At 36.1% G+C, this 17033-nt stretch overlaps 1 protein-coding gene across 1 annotated transcript in view; it reads right to left on the bottom strand.

Moving 5' to 3' along the window:
- LOC579431 (stathmin) overlaps window positions 1-14903 on the bottom strand; it is a 32919-nt gene extending 18016 nt beyond the window's left edge. The window contains exons 1-2 of the mRNA XM_779549.5: window positions 14778-14903; window positions 683-921 (exon numbers count right to left, since the gene is read on the bottom strand). Coding sequence (XP_784642.2) covers window positions 683-692 — 10 coding nt within the window. The 5' untranslated portion in view covers window positions 693-921; window positions 14778-14903. The remainder of the gene's footprint in view (window positions 1-682; window positions 922-14777) is intronic.
- Between the last annotated feature and the right edge of the window lie 2130 nt (window positions 14904-17033).

The raw sequence follows: 17033 nt of genomic DNA, 5'->3' as shown, positions 1-17033 counted from the left end.
TGCCTTGACTGCATACTTATAATCTTCCAGTCCAGATTTGTATCTATGAACCATAAATGTATCTAAGAAACATAAATGCTAAATACAATCATTTATGTCATTTAAAGAAGACTCCTTGCTAAAATACTCTTATTCAAGGCATTTTTAAGGAGGATTTTGGAACAAATATGCACCCTTGCTTCCAATTTTGCAGATTTTGAATTTTTTTAAATGCACGCAAATAATAAACAAAAATCTTATTTCTCAAGATCTTTAGGCTTAAAGATGCATTTTAACCATCAAAGTCTGAAGACATAATACAATTCTTCATTCATACATTTGATGACAAGTGAACATCAAAGAATTCTCAGATATGCAAATACATGAACAAAAGAACTGTAACATCTACAGTCAAACCTGCCCTAGGCCATCACCTGTATATAAACGCCACCTGTCTATATAGAGACTGCTTTAAAAAAATTGTGTTCCTTCAGCAGAGTTTTCTGTTGAAACTTGTATTAAAGGAACCTTTATATAAAAGACCCCCTGATCTTATGACCTTTCTTGTCTCCCTAGAGTGTTCCATAAATAAAGGTCTTGTTGTATGTGATGGATAGAATTCTATACAACCAAAACGGCTCATTGTTTAAACTTAACAAAGCATAAATCAATTTTGTTTAATGTAATCTACAAGTTTACTTACCAGAAGGCATATTGATGGGGTGTTGTGAGAAAAATACTACAAAGTTATCGAAGGAAAACAAAAGGCTACGATCACGCTCAACCTCCGGCAGTTGACTTTATTGGTCACTACAAGGAAAACTCCAAACACGCTGAAGCAACTTTACACGTTTGGCAAATAAGGCACGGGAAACTTGCGACAACGTCTGCAGCTCACGATCGGGATGAGGACAACACCTTCTCTGCTCTGCATGAAACAATCTGCAAATAATGACAGGAGAGAGAAGGAGAGAGAAATGGAGAGTGAGAGGGAGCTCTATTAAGTGTATGTTGTGCGGTAGACTGGGAGATTGCGATCGGCGCACATGCCTGAGTCATAACTTGTGCATCTAATCAGCATGTCTGATCACTTTGGAGGCAAGCGCGGTCACCGAGGGTAACTGCGATTTGCAATTTTGTTTGGTCTCCTTGGGTGCATGTATACCAGTGGAAAGGAGCGGGGGTGGGGAAGATAGAAAGTGGTTAGGGATCATATGAATGTATAATCAGAATAATCCAGGAAGCAGTGAACAAACAGGAGCTGGGGTGAGAAACGAATATCAATCAATTGTGAAAAGGGTGAGATAAAAAGCTTGAAGGTAAATTGAACATACCGGTAAATGTTTTCTAAAATTTGTATGATAGATCTGTAAGTCTTCCTGGAAAATTTAAATTTTGTATTGATCTTTTCACAAAAGAGAAATAATCCTTTTTTCATTGGATTTTAATAGCTGCATATGAAAAAATATATACCCGGTATTAAATACATGTTCATGTAGGTACAATGTTGGCTAGTTAATAAGTTCTCTTGATTTCTATTTGATAGATATCCACATCTCATCAAAATCTTATAAGAAAAAGAGAGAAAAATAACAAAGGTTGAAGTAGAGAAAGTACCAAAAACAAAAATCAAATACTAGATTACTACTATAAATTTGGTAAAAGGTCATGTCTTAGTACAAACTTACATGTGCAGTAGATCCAATCCCACTAAAAAACAAAAATGAATTCGAGCAATGAATTTACCTACAATAGCAAATTAACAATTACCCTCTTTTGTCGTCGTTGTTCCCTTTTATGGTTGTGAGTTCACATGTAATCCCCTCAGTCAAAGACATTGAGTGATTTCAAGTTGGGTGTTAGTGTTAATGTTAGTGTGCAGTTTAGAGCAGTCAAAAGCTCTTAAATCAAGCTAAAAATTTGCTGATGAAATTAAGAGCCAGATACCGATGTCAATATCAATAGCTTAACACCACCGTCAACACCACTGTGACATCGCCACACAGACTCGTTTTCACGACAATGATTTAAAAATAGTACATCAAAACTAAAGATATGAAAAGCACATAATAAATTTACACTTATTTCTCTGGTCCTATAAAATAACTCATTTTACACAAAAGAATGTATGAATCACATAGTAAAGGACCTGTTTCACATATTTATATTTGATAGCCAGACAATAAATTAGCGTCATTCGAGCATTGACTGCTGCATTGCAGGTACATGTACGTGTGTGTTATCAGCATGGAAATATTCTACTCTAATTTAGCAACACTAACTTCTTAAACAATAACACCAGCCCAAAACACCCAACTTGAAATCACTCAATGCATGTACAAACTGCACTCTCTACATAACAATGCATTATGAGTATACATGAATACATACATGTACACTGTACATTATGTACATGTACTGTATGTACTTTTGTACAGACAGCCATGCAGTCTCAATTTCCTTCTTTAGTTCAATAAAAAGTAATAACAGGTGGGTGCATTGCTTATCATGAATACCGGTAGTCAACATTTCAACAAATTTTCAACATTGCAGGTACATTGTACATGGGCTTCTACTAAACACTTGGGTTGCGGCGCTAGAAAACACTCTGTCACGGCTTGCTGGACCAATTTAAAAAAAAATTATTATTATTATTTATTTGCCAATTAATTAGTCACATAAATACAACAATGTAACAAACATGAAATGAGACAAAATCAATAGAAAACATATTGCAATAGCAGGTGCATCCAGTCAAGCTGCCCGGGTATGGATAAAGTTACCCTAGCTAATACCTATGATCCGCAGACCTTCCTCCCCACATCTGACCAGATGCACCTGATATTGACTAAAATAAAGTTTTAAAAAGAAAAGAAAGATGAGAAGGAGAAGGGAAAAAAAAGGGGTAGGGGGGGGGGGGAGCACTATCAATAAACATTGCATTACAAATTTAAAAAGTTGCGATTTTATGACATAGTAACTGTTAATCATTAACACCATCATCACATTATAAACTAGATGGACCTTCGACCGCGCGCATTCGAAAATGATGCCTCCGCCATGGAGCAATTTTGCAAACAAAAAACAGAAGCGAGCTATTTTTGCATACATAATAATGAGCCCTGTGACCTTTGACCTCGTTACCCCCAAATTTAATCAGTTAATTGGCTCTGCAAGATAAATGACCTAAGTAGGGCAGGAATCCATCAATCAGTTCTTGAGATAACGCGATCACGAGCTATGTTTGCATACATAATGACCCCTGTGACCTTTGACCTTGGATCTCGTGACCCCAAAATCTAATCAGTTCAGTGGCTCTGCAAGATATAGACATGACCCAAGTTTGGCGGGAATCCATCAATGGGTTCTTGAGATAACACGATCACGAGCTATTTTTGCATACATAACGAGCCCTGTGACCTTTGACCTTGGATCTTGTGACCCCAAAATCTAAGCAGTTCATTGGCTCTGCAAGATACATACATGACCCAAGTTTGGCGGGAATCCATCAATTGGTTCTTGAGATAACGCGATCACGAGAACGGACGTACGGACGGACAACCCGAAAACATAATGCCTCCGGCTACTTTGTAGCGGAGGCATAAAATAATAATATTAATAATATTATTATCATGATTATTATTATTACTATTGTTATTATTATGATTATTATTATTATTATTGCTATTATTATTGCTATTATCATTTATATCATTGACATCAATATTAATATTGAAACATCAACAAAAATTCATTGTCATTGAGAACACTGCACGATCATGAAGGTAAGCCCTATATCATATGAAAATATAAAAATTCAGATCATACTAGTAATACAATTTTGTAATGGTTTGTAATGGTTTGGAATGGTTAAAATGGACTATGTATGACTTCAAGTACATGTACATGTAATTATTGTTTCACATTATATAATGAGAATTGAACAGAAATTATTTGGTATACATATCGCAAGGGAGTAATATTTATAGTAATTGAAATTTCTAAAAAGTAGAGACTAGGAAAAGATTTTTTAATGGTGCCTTCAAATCGGCCCTACATGCTGGGAAAATCTTATCTTAAATTAACGACTGTTTTTAACCATAAGAAAATAAGAAGATAAGAATTAAGGCTGACATTAGGAAAGACAAATGAAGTGGATAAAGTGGATCTCAGAGAAAGTGTAATACTACAAGGGAGTATGATAGGCCTATATAGGAATGAAACAAGGAAGAATGGAAAGAGCGATCTGAGAAGATGAATTGTGGAAAAATTAAGAACTACCAAGAGAAGAATACAAAGGAAAAATATATTAAAAAAGGAAATGAAAGAATTCATTGGCCAGATTTAACAGTGATAAAGAGAGTAAGGAGAAAAAAAAGGAGAAAATCAAGAGTTATATGATACTTGTTGGGGAATGGGCTACCCTGTCAAAAGATTAGAAATAAATAAATAAATAAAATAAAAAATAAAGGGATAGAAAAAAATGAAGAAAGAATATTTCTAAAAGACTGACATATGAAAATAAAGTGAGGAATAAAACTTTATAGGATGGAAATTTCAAGGAATGATGGAAATCTAGAAAGAGAAGATGAATTGTGGGATACAAAGAACAAATTATAGAAGACAAGGGAAAAGAAACTATTGTAGGCCCAATGTGGTAGAATGCACCAGAAGAATTAACAATTACCATAAAGATGGGAAGTTGAATTGCAGAAAATAAAGAATTACATTGTAGGCCTACAGGAAAAGAGGAATAATGGGGGATGATGAAGGGAGAGAAAGAATTAAAGATGTAGAAGAACAATTTTTAAATATGGCACAAGAAAACACAAGATGACAGGGGAAACCAACAAAGAATCTCTTAATGATTACATGATGGAATAAAGTGAAAAAGAAGAGGGAATGAAAGGACAAAAATTAATAAAAACAAAGAAACTACGACAGAGGGCAGAAATACGATTAAGAAATTTTAGCAGAAGGAATGCAAGAAATGAATGGTAGAAGAATCAAAGATAAAGATACACATAAATTATAAAGGATGATAGAAGAGGTGACAGGAGGAAAAAAATGTGAGGGATGTGCGAGAGAATTAAAGAAAGATTAAAATGATATTAACGATACATAGACTCTTAAGATTCATTGATGTAAGGACGAAAACAATAGAATAAAATAAAGAGTGTGGATAATTTTGAATCTCTTCTTCAATAAATTTTCCCCCTTATAAAGCTGATCTTAAGACAACATTAAAGGTAATACAAAGTTTTGGTATGGGGTCATAAATTTAGTTCAAATGAACATATTGGCAGCATATGCGATCCTACAATATTTGGTCATCGTTGTCGCGGTTCACATCGAGTCTGAAGTTATGAAATTGTAAATAATAAACACTTTATGTTGTATACCTCCCTCTCAAGGTCAAGATATTAATTAAGCTATAAAACAATGTTTCTTGACTAAAATCGACCGATTAGCTCTTCCCGTTAGGAAATTATATATCACAACTACATATTCTGAGAATTTCATGGTCGCAGTTACCATTGTACGGCCGAAGGCGCTATATGAAATTTATCAAAATTTACCGGGAGCACCGGTAAATTTTTATATTCAATTTTTCTCGAAAACAGAAGTGTTTTAGGGGCCAAATTTTCTACTGCTTTTAATACATCCATAGGGGCATCCAAATATATCAAAATTGTCAAGAATTACTATCCACCCAATGTTTACAATTTCCCAAAACTTTGTATTACCTTTAAAACAAAATTGGCCCAGCAAGCCGCGACCCGAGTGTTCAGTATAAGCCTGTACATGTACATGTACTTAATATGTGAGTGTACTCAAATACATGTCTGTGTGCGTGTGCATGCGTACACACTGTATGTTCATAATACAGCAGTCTGTCTTTTGTTACTGGGAGGTGCTGCAAAGGGCTTAAAAACATGTAATAGTGGGCATTTAAAAAACAAATTAATTGATTTAAACTGGTTGAATTTGTGCATAAATCAATGTCAATTTGATGAAAGAAACATTTAATAATTACAAGAAAAACTATTGACAAGGGCATATACTACATGAGAGTTTTCACTTTTGTCACTCGAGCATTACATTCAAAAGCACGTTAAATGAGATTGAAAGCCAACAAACATTAGTTGATAATAAAAACTGTCAGCCAGTTAAAATATCATGAAATTAATTCCATTTGATTACACAGCAAGGAAAGCAATACATATCTCTAAAGTTTGCAGTTTCCTTGCTAGCCATTCTCCCATGGTAGCTGCAGTCTTGATTAAAATTATGATGTCAGAGTAGCACATTTCCACTGACCTGCCCAGTGTCTTAACACAATGTCACACGCGGCAGTCCACGCTCTCGTCGTGTAAATCTAAAAGTCCCTAGTGAATGGGTATTGTACACCACTGGTGGATACACCACAGCAGCCATCTTGTTACTCAAGCATTTGATTTGATTTGATTTGATTTATTTACCAACAGCAATACATTTTCATACATTTTATACAATAATTACATTTACAGGAAGAGAAACTATTGGTTGGTAAAAAAAGGCCAGATAATAGCACATGTGCTAGTCGAGCCTAACCCCTTAAACAACTAAACAAAGTCTTTTGGTACAAATCAGTTTAGAGAATGTAACAAAACAAAAAATAATTAATTTACTTTTACAATCAATGCTTTAAAAAAAAAAACAAGAATCAGTACTCAATAATGTCTTAAAATATACAAACTAATAATGTAAAATATGAATTATGAATTGTGTACACTTGATATTTCATTCATGACTTGTTCAACAAACGACTTGTAACAGAATTCCGAAACCTATTTCTAGACCTTGTCAATCTGACATCAACAGGTAATCTATTCCAAAATTCACTGCCCACAAAAGACAATGAAAATTGACCTTGTGTCGTTCTTAATTTTGGAAGATGTAATTGTCCATCTTCTTTTTGTCTTGTGGAATAGCTATGTTTTATAATGTCACAGTACTCTATCAAAATATGAGGCAAATTGCCATTGACTAGATCAAACATGAAAGTAGAAATGGATAAATCATGTAAATTATACACATTTGGGATCCGCAATCTTTTAAATAATGGATCTGAAGGAGTTCTCCATTCACTAAATATGGCACGAACTGCCATTTTCTGTGAATATAATATACTTCTAAGATTAGTCTTATAAGTGCTTCCCCACACCTCTATTCCGTAAGAAATGTGTGGTTGTATAAATGCTTTATATAATAATATCAGAGTACAAATAGGAACAAAATGTTGCAATCTAAATAGCACTCCAACTTTCTTTCTAATACACTGATTTACAAAACGAATATGACTCTTCCAAGACAAATGTCTATCAATGTGAACCCCAACAAAAGTGGCAACATCAACCTCTTTAATTTCCTCGCCAGCGATTTTTAGTTTACCATTTATACCTATTTTTTTCCTTCTACTACATATTAACATGAAATTAGTTTTCATTGAATTAATTGTAAGTCTGTTAGCAGTGCACCACTTACATGTATGTATCTTCTGTATGTTGTTATTCACTTCATTTACATCAATTTCACCATCTTAAACAGGTGATTTCTTTCAGTAGTTCTATATGTAGTATGTCTTTGTCACTATTTTGAAAAATTGGTGGACCTTTGTCTTACCAAGCATCTACTTATGCATGCCAAATATTGCTTAACAAAAGAAAAATTCTCAACTGTTTGAAATAGCTAAACCAAAAAGCTTGTAACCATATGTAATGAGAGAACATCCATTCATTTGTATGCAACATAGGTCCATTATTAGGAAACAATTAACATGCATTGATTTCACAGGTTAATGTCCTACAAGTACATGTACAGTATGTCAGTGGGTATCTCACAAGTTGTACTACTCTGGCATCACTATTTTAAAGGGATCTGGTAACTTTGTCTTAGATCCTTTAGAATGATCCTTGATTTAGCTCATGCTGCAATGATAATTTCAAACCTTTAGGTCAGTCAGGAACTCCATGACTTTTACAAGCCGATCGCCTGTCTGATTATCAAGATATTAATGATTGGAATTACAAATTTTGAAAACTGTACGCCGAACGGTTTTCATAACACTACAGTCTATTGAGGAAAACGAGTACTATGGTAAAACCGGTCACTCAAAGATTTTTTACTTTTTTGAGGCACTTCTTGATCATTTTGAAGCGCGGTTTTTGTTTGGGCTTCAATATTACACCATATCACAGACACTGGTAACATGTACATGTAGGACCGTGTATCTCAGATTTAACATTGTTAAACGATCCCTTTAATCAAAATGGCGACTCCCATGGGAGAATGATTAGCAAGAAAACAGTAAACTTTGCTAAGTAATCAAATTGGAGTAATTCTGTATTTTAACTGGCTCACATTTTTGTATAAGGTTATCAGTTGAAGTTTGTTAGATCCATTTTCCTTCAAGAATGTACACGTGTAGCAATAATAATAATAATAGTGGATTCTTGTATAGCGCTTATATCTGTCAGACTTGACACTCCTGGCGCTTCACAATTATTACCTAGGCTTAAGCATGGCTGCCATTACAGCGCTCTAGCATTTCAATTCCGGTGATGTATCCACTCGACTACAACACCTCTTTTTTTTTCACTTTCATTGTTTAGAGAAAATCCAATTTCTTTAAAATAATCAATTTATTTGATCACACTTTATTCTTTTTGTGTCTTTCTACTATAAAAAAATAGATATTCATCATGTAATCAACAGCTGATTGAAGAAAAAGTATGCCCATCAGTAGTGGCAATTGTATAAATCTATATTAATTAAAAGTGATTAAATACAAGTAATTAATAGAAAAAGATTACATTTTGAACCACACATTTGTCATCTTTATGTTGTGCTTCAATGCACTATAATTGGATGTGACATTTCAAAATAGTGTGTTCACATCCACTGAAGATAAGAGCAGCTACAACATACATGTAGATCAGACGAACGTTGCTCTTTCTCGGTTGCATTTTCAACTGGTGCCCTCTCACATGCACCTCCATAACATTAAAAATTCTTTTCCCTCTTTAAAGAAAACTAGAGAATGAGAAGCCAAAATGATAAAAAGGGAGAAAAGTGCTTCAATGTATTATGAGCAGTATGTCTGTTCATGTCTCCTAAGAAACAAGTTGATTTCTGTATACATGAATATTCTGCTCAGCTATACTCTCCCCCTATAAGCAGGTAGTATGCAGCCAGACAGCCAACATGCATACAGCCAACAAGCAGGTCTCTTTGTTTCAAGTTCGCCATCATCATGAATACGCTGTCACCTGCCAAGCCCCTGCATCTGTGTGTCACATTCATGACTCATAATGTTGTCGCCATGACTAATGCATTATGGTCTTAAATTTTACCATGTGTGTGTGTGTCACATTAGTGGAGCCCTGGCGGGGGGGGGGGGGGGGGGGGGGGGGGGGTTGCTACTGTGTAATGGGATGATTTCTCACTCTCCTATCTCTTTCTTTATCTTCAACTCTCCTTTGAAATTCCTCTAAAACACCATCCTAAATGAACTGGAAAAACGTTTAACAAGATGTAACACTGCTTTGAGGCTTTTATACAATGTAGGCACAAGGACATTTTTATCTTAAAAATATATATTTTTCATTTCCCGTTTTCAAATGAGATGGATCTCCCTTTCGGCCTCTTTTTCTTCCCCAATCTTCCTCGATCCCCCTCGATTCTCCCCCCCCCCCCCCCCTTTCTCTTTCTTTTTCTCTCTCCCTTCCACCCTCTTTGTCACTCACTTTTTAATTCCCCAACACCGGTATAAAAATATACTGGTACTTGTTAGTCTAAAAAATGCAATGCAAAGCATTTAACATGATGATATACTGCTTATGTAGGCATATGATGTTTATTGTTTAAAAAAGAAAGCTTTTCATTCTTTGTTGAGTGTAAAGGCATGTTTAATGGATGATTTCTTTCTCTCTCCTCACCCTCCCCCCCTCCCACATCTCTCTTTCCCTTTTCATAGGTTATATATTTGCTAGATGCAATTTTTAACATGTTTAATAGGATCTCCTTATCTCTCTCTCTCTCTCTCTCTCTCTCTCTAAAAGCACTGCAAGAACATTTAGCCAGATGAACTACTGCTTAGAGAGGCTACCACAGGATAAAGATGTAACACTGCTTTGAGGCTTTTATACAATGTAGGCACAAGGACATTTTTATCTTAAAAATATATATTTTTCATTTCCCGTTTTCAAATGAGATGGATCTCCCTTTCGGCCTCTTTTTCTTCCCCAATCTTCCTCGATCCCCCTCGATTCTCCCCCCCCCCCTCTTTCTCTTTCTTTTTCTCTCTCCCTTCCACCCTCTTTGTCACTCACTTTTTAATTCCCCAACACCGGTATAAAAATATACTGGTACTTGTTAGTCTAAAAAATGCAATGCAAAGCATTTAACATGATGATATACTGCTTATGTAGGCATATGATGTTTATTGTTTAAAAAAGAAAGCTTTTCATTCTTTGTTGAGTGTAAAGGCATGTTTAATGGATGATTTCTTTCTCTCTCCTCACCCTCCCCCCCTCCCACATCTCTCTTTCCCTTTTCATAGGTTATATATTTGCTAGATGCAATTTTTAACATGTTTAATAGGATCTCCTTATCTCTCTCTCTCTCTCTCTCTCTCTCTCTAAAAGCACTGCAAGAACATTTAGCCAGATGAACTACTGCTTAGAGAGGCTACCACAGGATAAAGATGTAACACTGCTTTGAGGCTTTTATACAATGTAGGCACAAGGACATTTTTATCTTAAAAATATATATTTTTCATTTCCCGTTTTCAAATGAGATGGATCTCCCTTTCGGCCTCTTTTTCTTCCCCAATCTTCCTCGATCCCCCTCGATTCTCCCCCCCCCCCTCTTTCTCTTTCTTTTTCTCTCTCCCTTCCACCCTCTTTGTCACTCACTTTTTAATTCCCCAACACCGGTATAAAAATATACTGGTACTTGTTAGTCTAAAAAATGCAATGCAAAGCATTTAACATGATGATATACTGCTTATGTAGGCATATGATGTTTATTGTTTAAAAAAGAAAGCTTTTCATTCTTTGTTGAGTGTAAAGGCATGTTTAATGGATGATTTCTTTCTCTCTCCTCACCCTCCCCCCCTCCCACATCTCTCTTTCCCTTTTCATAGGTTATATATTTGCTAGATGCAATTTTTAACATGTTTAATAGGATCTCCTTATCTCTCTCTCTCTCTCTCTCTCTCTCTCTAAAAGCACTGCAAGAACATTTAGCCAGATGAACTACTGCTTAGAGAGGCTACCACAGGATAATGATGTTTATTGTCACACAAATTTCATTCTGTTTCGTGCTTTCTGAGGGGTGTGATGACAGGCATAGCTTTGCAATTTCGACAGCTTAATGGCCCATATTCTGAAGTCTGGTTTAATTAAACCTGGGAATGTGAATTGCATTCACAGCTTCAAACTATGTGAACATGTGTCAAACGAAAGGTATGGGGCTGCTATATTTGTTTTCCTCTGCAACAAAGTGAATACTAAGGTGTCAATTGACTTTGGCAACTTTTTGGTTTCAAGGATTGTCGTACTATACAAATCACACAAACTTGTATAAAATATAAATCCTTAAGATTTAGAAAATATTAGGCATAAAGATTTAATAAGCATTAACGTATCCAAATTAATGTTCAAACTTGCCGACTTCATAAAATCGCAAGGCGGTCAGCACTTACATGTACATCCGCACGTGATGTGTGTGTCTCTCCAGCGCTGGAATCAGCTAGTTAGCAAGTAGCTTGTCTGTAAATCGCTGTATATGTGTAAGGGATATTTTCTTTCAACAAGAGGTCTCTTGCGTCAAATCATTTGCAGTAATTGGTCATAATGGTTTCTTCCTCTCTCGATATCTAATAAATATCAAAGAATGTAAATTCTGTAGATTTGTGACCACAATTTATGCATCCCTTCAGAGACTAATGCCAGTATTAAGAGCAAACAGTGACATTAACGACCTGCCATAGTTAAGTCCAACTTAAAGTCTATCTTAGTCTTTGTGTAACACCCCCCAGTACATACACACAAAATAGTGCATGCATTTAAAAATAACTCTTATCAACCTACTTCTGACACTAAAATTTATGGACATTTTCCATTCAATGTCATCTTGGCATAGTAACCTTGGTCTCATTAAAATTTAGTAGACATATATGAACCTTCCAAGCTTTGTTTTGCCCTCTTTGGAGCATTCAATTTCTTCTCACACCTCTAATGACCTCTCTATCTATTCCCCTACTGACCCTCAAACATATAGTTTAAAACGGTTTCTAATTCCTGAACATAGCATTGGGAGAGTTATTCGTCACTACATCACAAAAAAAAAATCGTAATTTTATTGTTGGTCCAATTTATTTCAAACTTTTGCCATTCTGTTTCTCTTGACTTTCCTGCTTTCATTCAAATAAACTTGTTACAAGGGCTGGATTGCCCTTACATGTGCAATGTATCAGACAAAAAGACCAAGCTTTATAGATCTCTCATCATTTTAAACTCAAAATGTTCTACAGTTTCTGATAGGACAGAACAGACAAATACGTAAATTTTGTTTTTCTCTCTTTTTTTTTTGGGGGGGGGGGTGAGGTTAACTTGTCAAGAAACCTCGATCACAAGAGGTATGATAGACCTATCTTTTTGTACAGTTTGTACTGTAGCTTAAATGTCAGTCAAATTTGCCTAGATTGTGGAAAACAAATCTGGGTCACACACGTCTGACCTTGATGAAAAGAAATGAGAATGACAGAACTTTTGACTACTCACACATCTGGTGAAATCAAAGATCAAGAGCGGTGTCTACATGTTTTTTGTTGTATGTTGATTAACATTGTTAAGTACATGGCCAGCTGTAAACTTTGAAGTAACGGTACAGACAACGAGTATTAAACTTAAAAGGTATCTTACAGATAAAATGTGAGGACAGTGATGTACAATAGGATATTAGCATTAGGTCTGACAATAATCATTGTGAATGCTCGATATGATCACGATTTACGTTAATGATTATGACTGTTAGCCAAATACTAAAAACATTGGAGCACATGTAGTGACTCGTGAGCAATTTCAAGCTCTGGAATTCTGGAAAACTTGAAAAAATCTTTGGGAAACTTAAGAGCTCAAAGTCAAATGAAACACAAAAGAATGAACTACATTAGGATCTGTGTATGGAAATCTGGCATTTACTACAAAAAAGAGAGCTTATCAGAATGAAAATTTCATGTTTTTACACTGATCGATCAAGACAATATCTATAAGTAGTATAAGACAATTTATTGAGCAGTAACATCTTAACTTTTGAACCATTAAATATATATCTTAATGAGTACCGTCTATAGCCTTGTTTAGATATGACGAGGTAAACTACAACGGTGTTAATTATGAAGTGTAATATGAGCTCATTATTTCCGTGTCTTATAACGCATAAATCTCTAAGGAACTTTGTTGCACACAGACTTTATGAAAAGAAGCGCTGCAGTTTCCCAGTTCTATGTACCTGAACGAGCCTTAACAACCGTCTAGTACTGGGGATTAAAACAATGAATTTGTAACTCCCAAACAAATCCATTTCTAATCATCATTCTGTAATCTGCTTGCAATGGACAATCATCCTCTTCCTTTTTCTTTTACCCTCCTTCTCTTTTCTTCTTTCTTTCTCCTGACTTGTCCTCCTTCCTCTTTTTTTTTCCTTCCTCTTTTTTTTCTCCTTATTCCTTTTAAAAAGTGTGGGGATGTCACCTCAGTTTAAGTAGTCTAGGCCTATGGCGTATAGCGTGCTGTCTTACTTTATAACCAGCCAAAATGATTGACGCATGTCACATGTTTCTTCTTTCTTTCTCCCTCTTCATCTCCCTCCTTATTTATTCTTCATTTCCCCCTTCTTTATTTATTTATTTATTTATTTATTTCTAATCTTTTGACAGGGTAGCCCATTCACCAACAAGTAGACTAGTGGTCTTCCATGGGGCCCTGAATGAACATTTACATCGTTTATAAATGACATCCTTCTCCTCCTCTTCCCTGTTTAATATCTAAAGGAGGGGAAAACGGCCTAACAGGCCATTATACTTGTATAATATTGGTGTTTTCCCCTCCTCTTTCTTCTTCTTCATATAGCCTAGGCTAGGTCTAGATCTAGTCCTAATGCTAGAAAAGTCAGAAATACCATTACCACATCAGTTTGACTAATTAGGCACCTAGACTACTACTAGATCTAGTACTAGATACCTAGAAAATGCTCTGTGACATGGGCATGGCCATATTGATAAAGATTCTAGCCATGTGCACACTTCATGATCTTCACACTCATGACCGACAATTGCAATTGACTGATTCAGTGATTGACATGCATGATCATGATGACACGACTCACAGTGCCGACGATCCCCGACCTGACCGGAGGAAGGATTACAAGAGAGAGAGAGAGAGAGACATCAAACTGAGTGAGACTGGAGTGACACTGGAGTGAGACTGGAGTTTACAGTAGCACTCCTTCCGCAATAATTAAGTCCACCCTCTGCCACCACGACTAGGAATCTTTTGGAGGAACAACAACCAAGTACCAATTAAGTAGTCTAAAAAGTTACCAAGACTGGAGTGAGACTCTCAGTCTCACATTGTCAATCGTCCACATCGAGGTAATATTAATTATTACCGTATAGCCTACCGAGAAAGAATTAGTTAATTATTATTTTTGAAGAAAGAAAAACAAGAATCGACTTTAATTCTACTCACCTACGAACACAAAATCTTGATCTACGAGAAGAAAGAGACTCGAAAAGACGTCAACTCGCTCGGGCTAGCTAGCTATGCTCGAATTTGTCATGGAACGAATATGGAAAGACATTTAAATTAGCGCGCACGCTGCACTTATTGTTATGTGCGCAATACGCACAAAATATCGAAGAAGAGGCACGCCCTTTTCTGGGAACTTTAAAGTAGTCTAACATCATAGACCTTATTTTTCCAAAATGATACTTAATTAATATAAATCAAATATGCAGACTATATATGAAGCGAAGGGCTGCAATTTTTAGAAGCTTATTGATATTTTAATAGATTCGTTGCCAAAACTTGCTGCTGGAATTATTATGATTGAATAACACTTTAATACATTGTTTTTTTCGGCCTTAACGTGACAACTAAATAGCAACGCACTATTTTGGTGCCGCAACATCGATTGGAGCGGTAAACGGCGCCCCTTTAAGTCAAAGAGGATAAAAAAGAAGAAGGAAAAAAGGTTTTTAAATTTGTTCATGATTTTGTTTCAGTTCGCTTCACAAATGCAGATGGCGCTGACATGATGGATAGGGGTTGAAATAGTATGTAGGCACAGACTCTAATTTCACACTTTACCACAACGGATGTTTTATATTGTGGGGGGGGGGGGGGCACTGAAATCTGAGTGTCCAAGTAGAGCATAGCGAGTGAAGTGAGCGGAGCGTTATACCGGGGTCCAGGCAGATGCGGCGTAGCGTCTTTCAAAGAGGGGGGGGGGGGGGGGGGGGAGGGCACCAACAAAAAGGGCAATTTTTAGAAAAAGGGGCACCTATACAAAGGAAAATCTCAACGCAAAATATAAAATTTAAATACATTGGTATCTACCGCTACATTGTGATTACATTTTTTCAGGGATGATTTCAATGTTTGTTTCTCTCTTTACTGCTTGAGCATCCTTCTTTGGCAGTTGGGTGTGAAGGACTAAGATTTGTGAGGTCGCAAACAAATTGCATCTTATTATTTGGCGCCCCTCTAAGAAGTGGGGGCGTGCGTCTTTTTGTAATCCTAACCTAGCCATCCTAGCGCTGCATATTAATATTTGAATATATGAATATTTGCGCTTATATACTTGGTACGTTGTGGTGGAGATCAAAATTATATCAGCTAGATTCTATATAGCCTAACCCAGGCGCGGATCCTGGCAAAAAACACGTATAAAACGTAAGATTTACCTTTTTTCAAATAACAGGGGGCAAAATAGTTTTCTTTTGTTTAGTGCTCAACCCCCCCCCCCCCCCCCCTCAACCACTGAGCGAAATATTTTTCGGCGCGATTTTCAAATTTCGGGGGGGGGGGCAAAATGAAGAAGAAAAAAATTAGTGTTCACCAGAAAAAGTTTATGGTATAGAATTTTTCTAAAATTAATGATAAATTACATACTTGTTTAGGGTATTATATAGGAAAACATCGCAGAAATACTTGCTCAGGGTGTGATTTGGGGCTTCGGTTAAATACTTGCTAAGGGTATATTTTAAAAGTCTAAGAATGGAGCGAGGAATCTCACGATATAACCGTCACAGCTAACGGGAATGATGGGAACAACATCAACCATGCACTCAACCACTGTTGCTTGTGTCCCCGGAAAGTGATCCATCTTTTTTCATCTCAGTATTGTGGTAGACAAAAGATTTAAAGCATTAGCAGCTAAGCATTATGCATTTCGCGAATTCTTGAACTTGCATACTAAAGGTATGTCACTTCGATTTCTAAGGGGGGGGGGGGCATGGACTCGTTGTGCTTCCCTCTCCTCCAAATTCTGCCTGTGCAATATTATACCTCATTCAAAAGCCGCTATGATCTAGACAATGGCGAATCCATGCAGACTTTGTCATCTAGGATACCACTTTTTGCTGAATCTCCTTTCCTTTAGGGAGGGATATCACCCCTCACTTATTTTGGACTCAACAAAAATGGTGATACTGCCATCCCTGCGTAATCTTTATAAAGAGATTATTTTGTCTTGATCAATATTTATTGAATTTAAAGAGTTGCGATTGAACCGAATCAATATGATTGCAGGCCCTCAGGGAGAACAATATGAATACTGATGAGGCTACCCTGGGTAAACAAGACTTATTATTATTATTATTATTAATCGCAAGTCTTCTTTTTCTTAATACGTATAGTTGAGATTGAACCTCTATATACGTTATATTGGCTTCATAAATCTGAAAGATATTATCTGGATCCTACGATATTTTGTTCTTTTTT

This window comes from Strongylocentrotus purpuratus, unplaced genomic scaffold, assembly GCF_000002235.5.
Source record: "Strongylocentrotus purpuratus isolate Spur 01 unplaced genomic scaffold, Spur_5.0 spur5_scaffold_13, whole genome shotgun sequence".
NCBI classification, from domain to species: Eukaryota; Metazoa; Echinodermata; class Echinoidea; order Camarodonta; family Strongylocentrotidae; genus Strongylocentrotus; species Strongylocentrotus purpuratus.
This window is presented reverse-complemented; position numbering and strand designations above follow the sequence as displayed.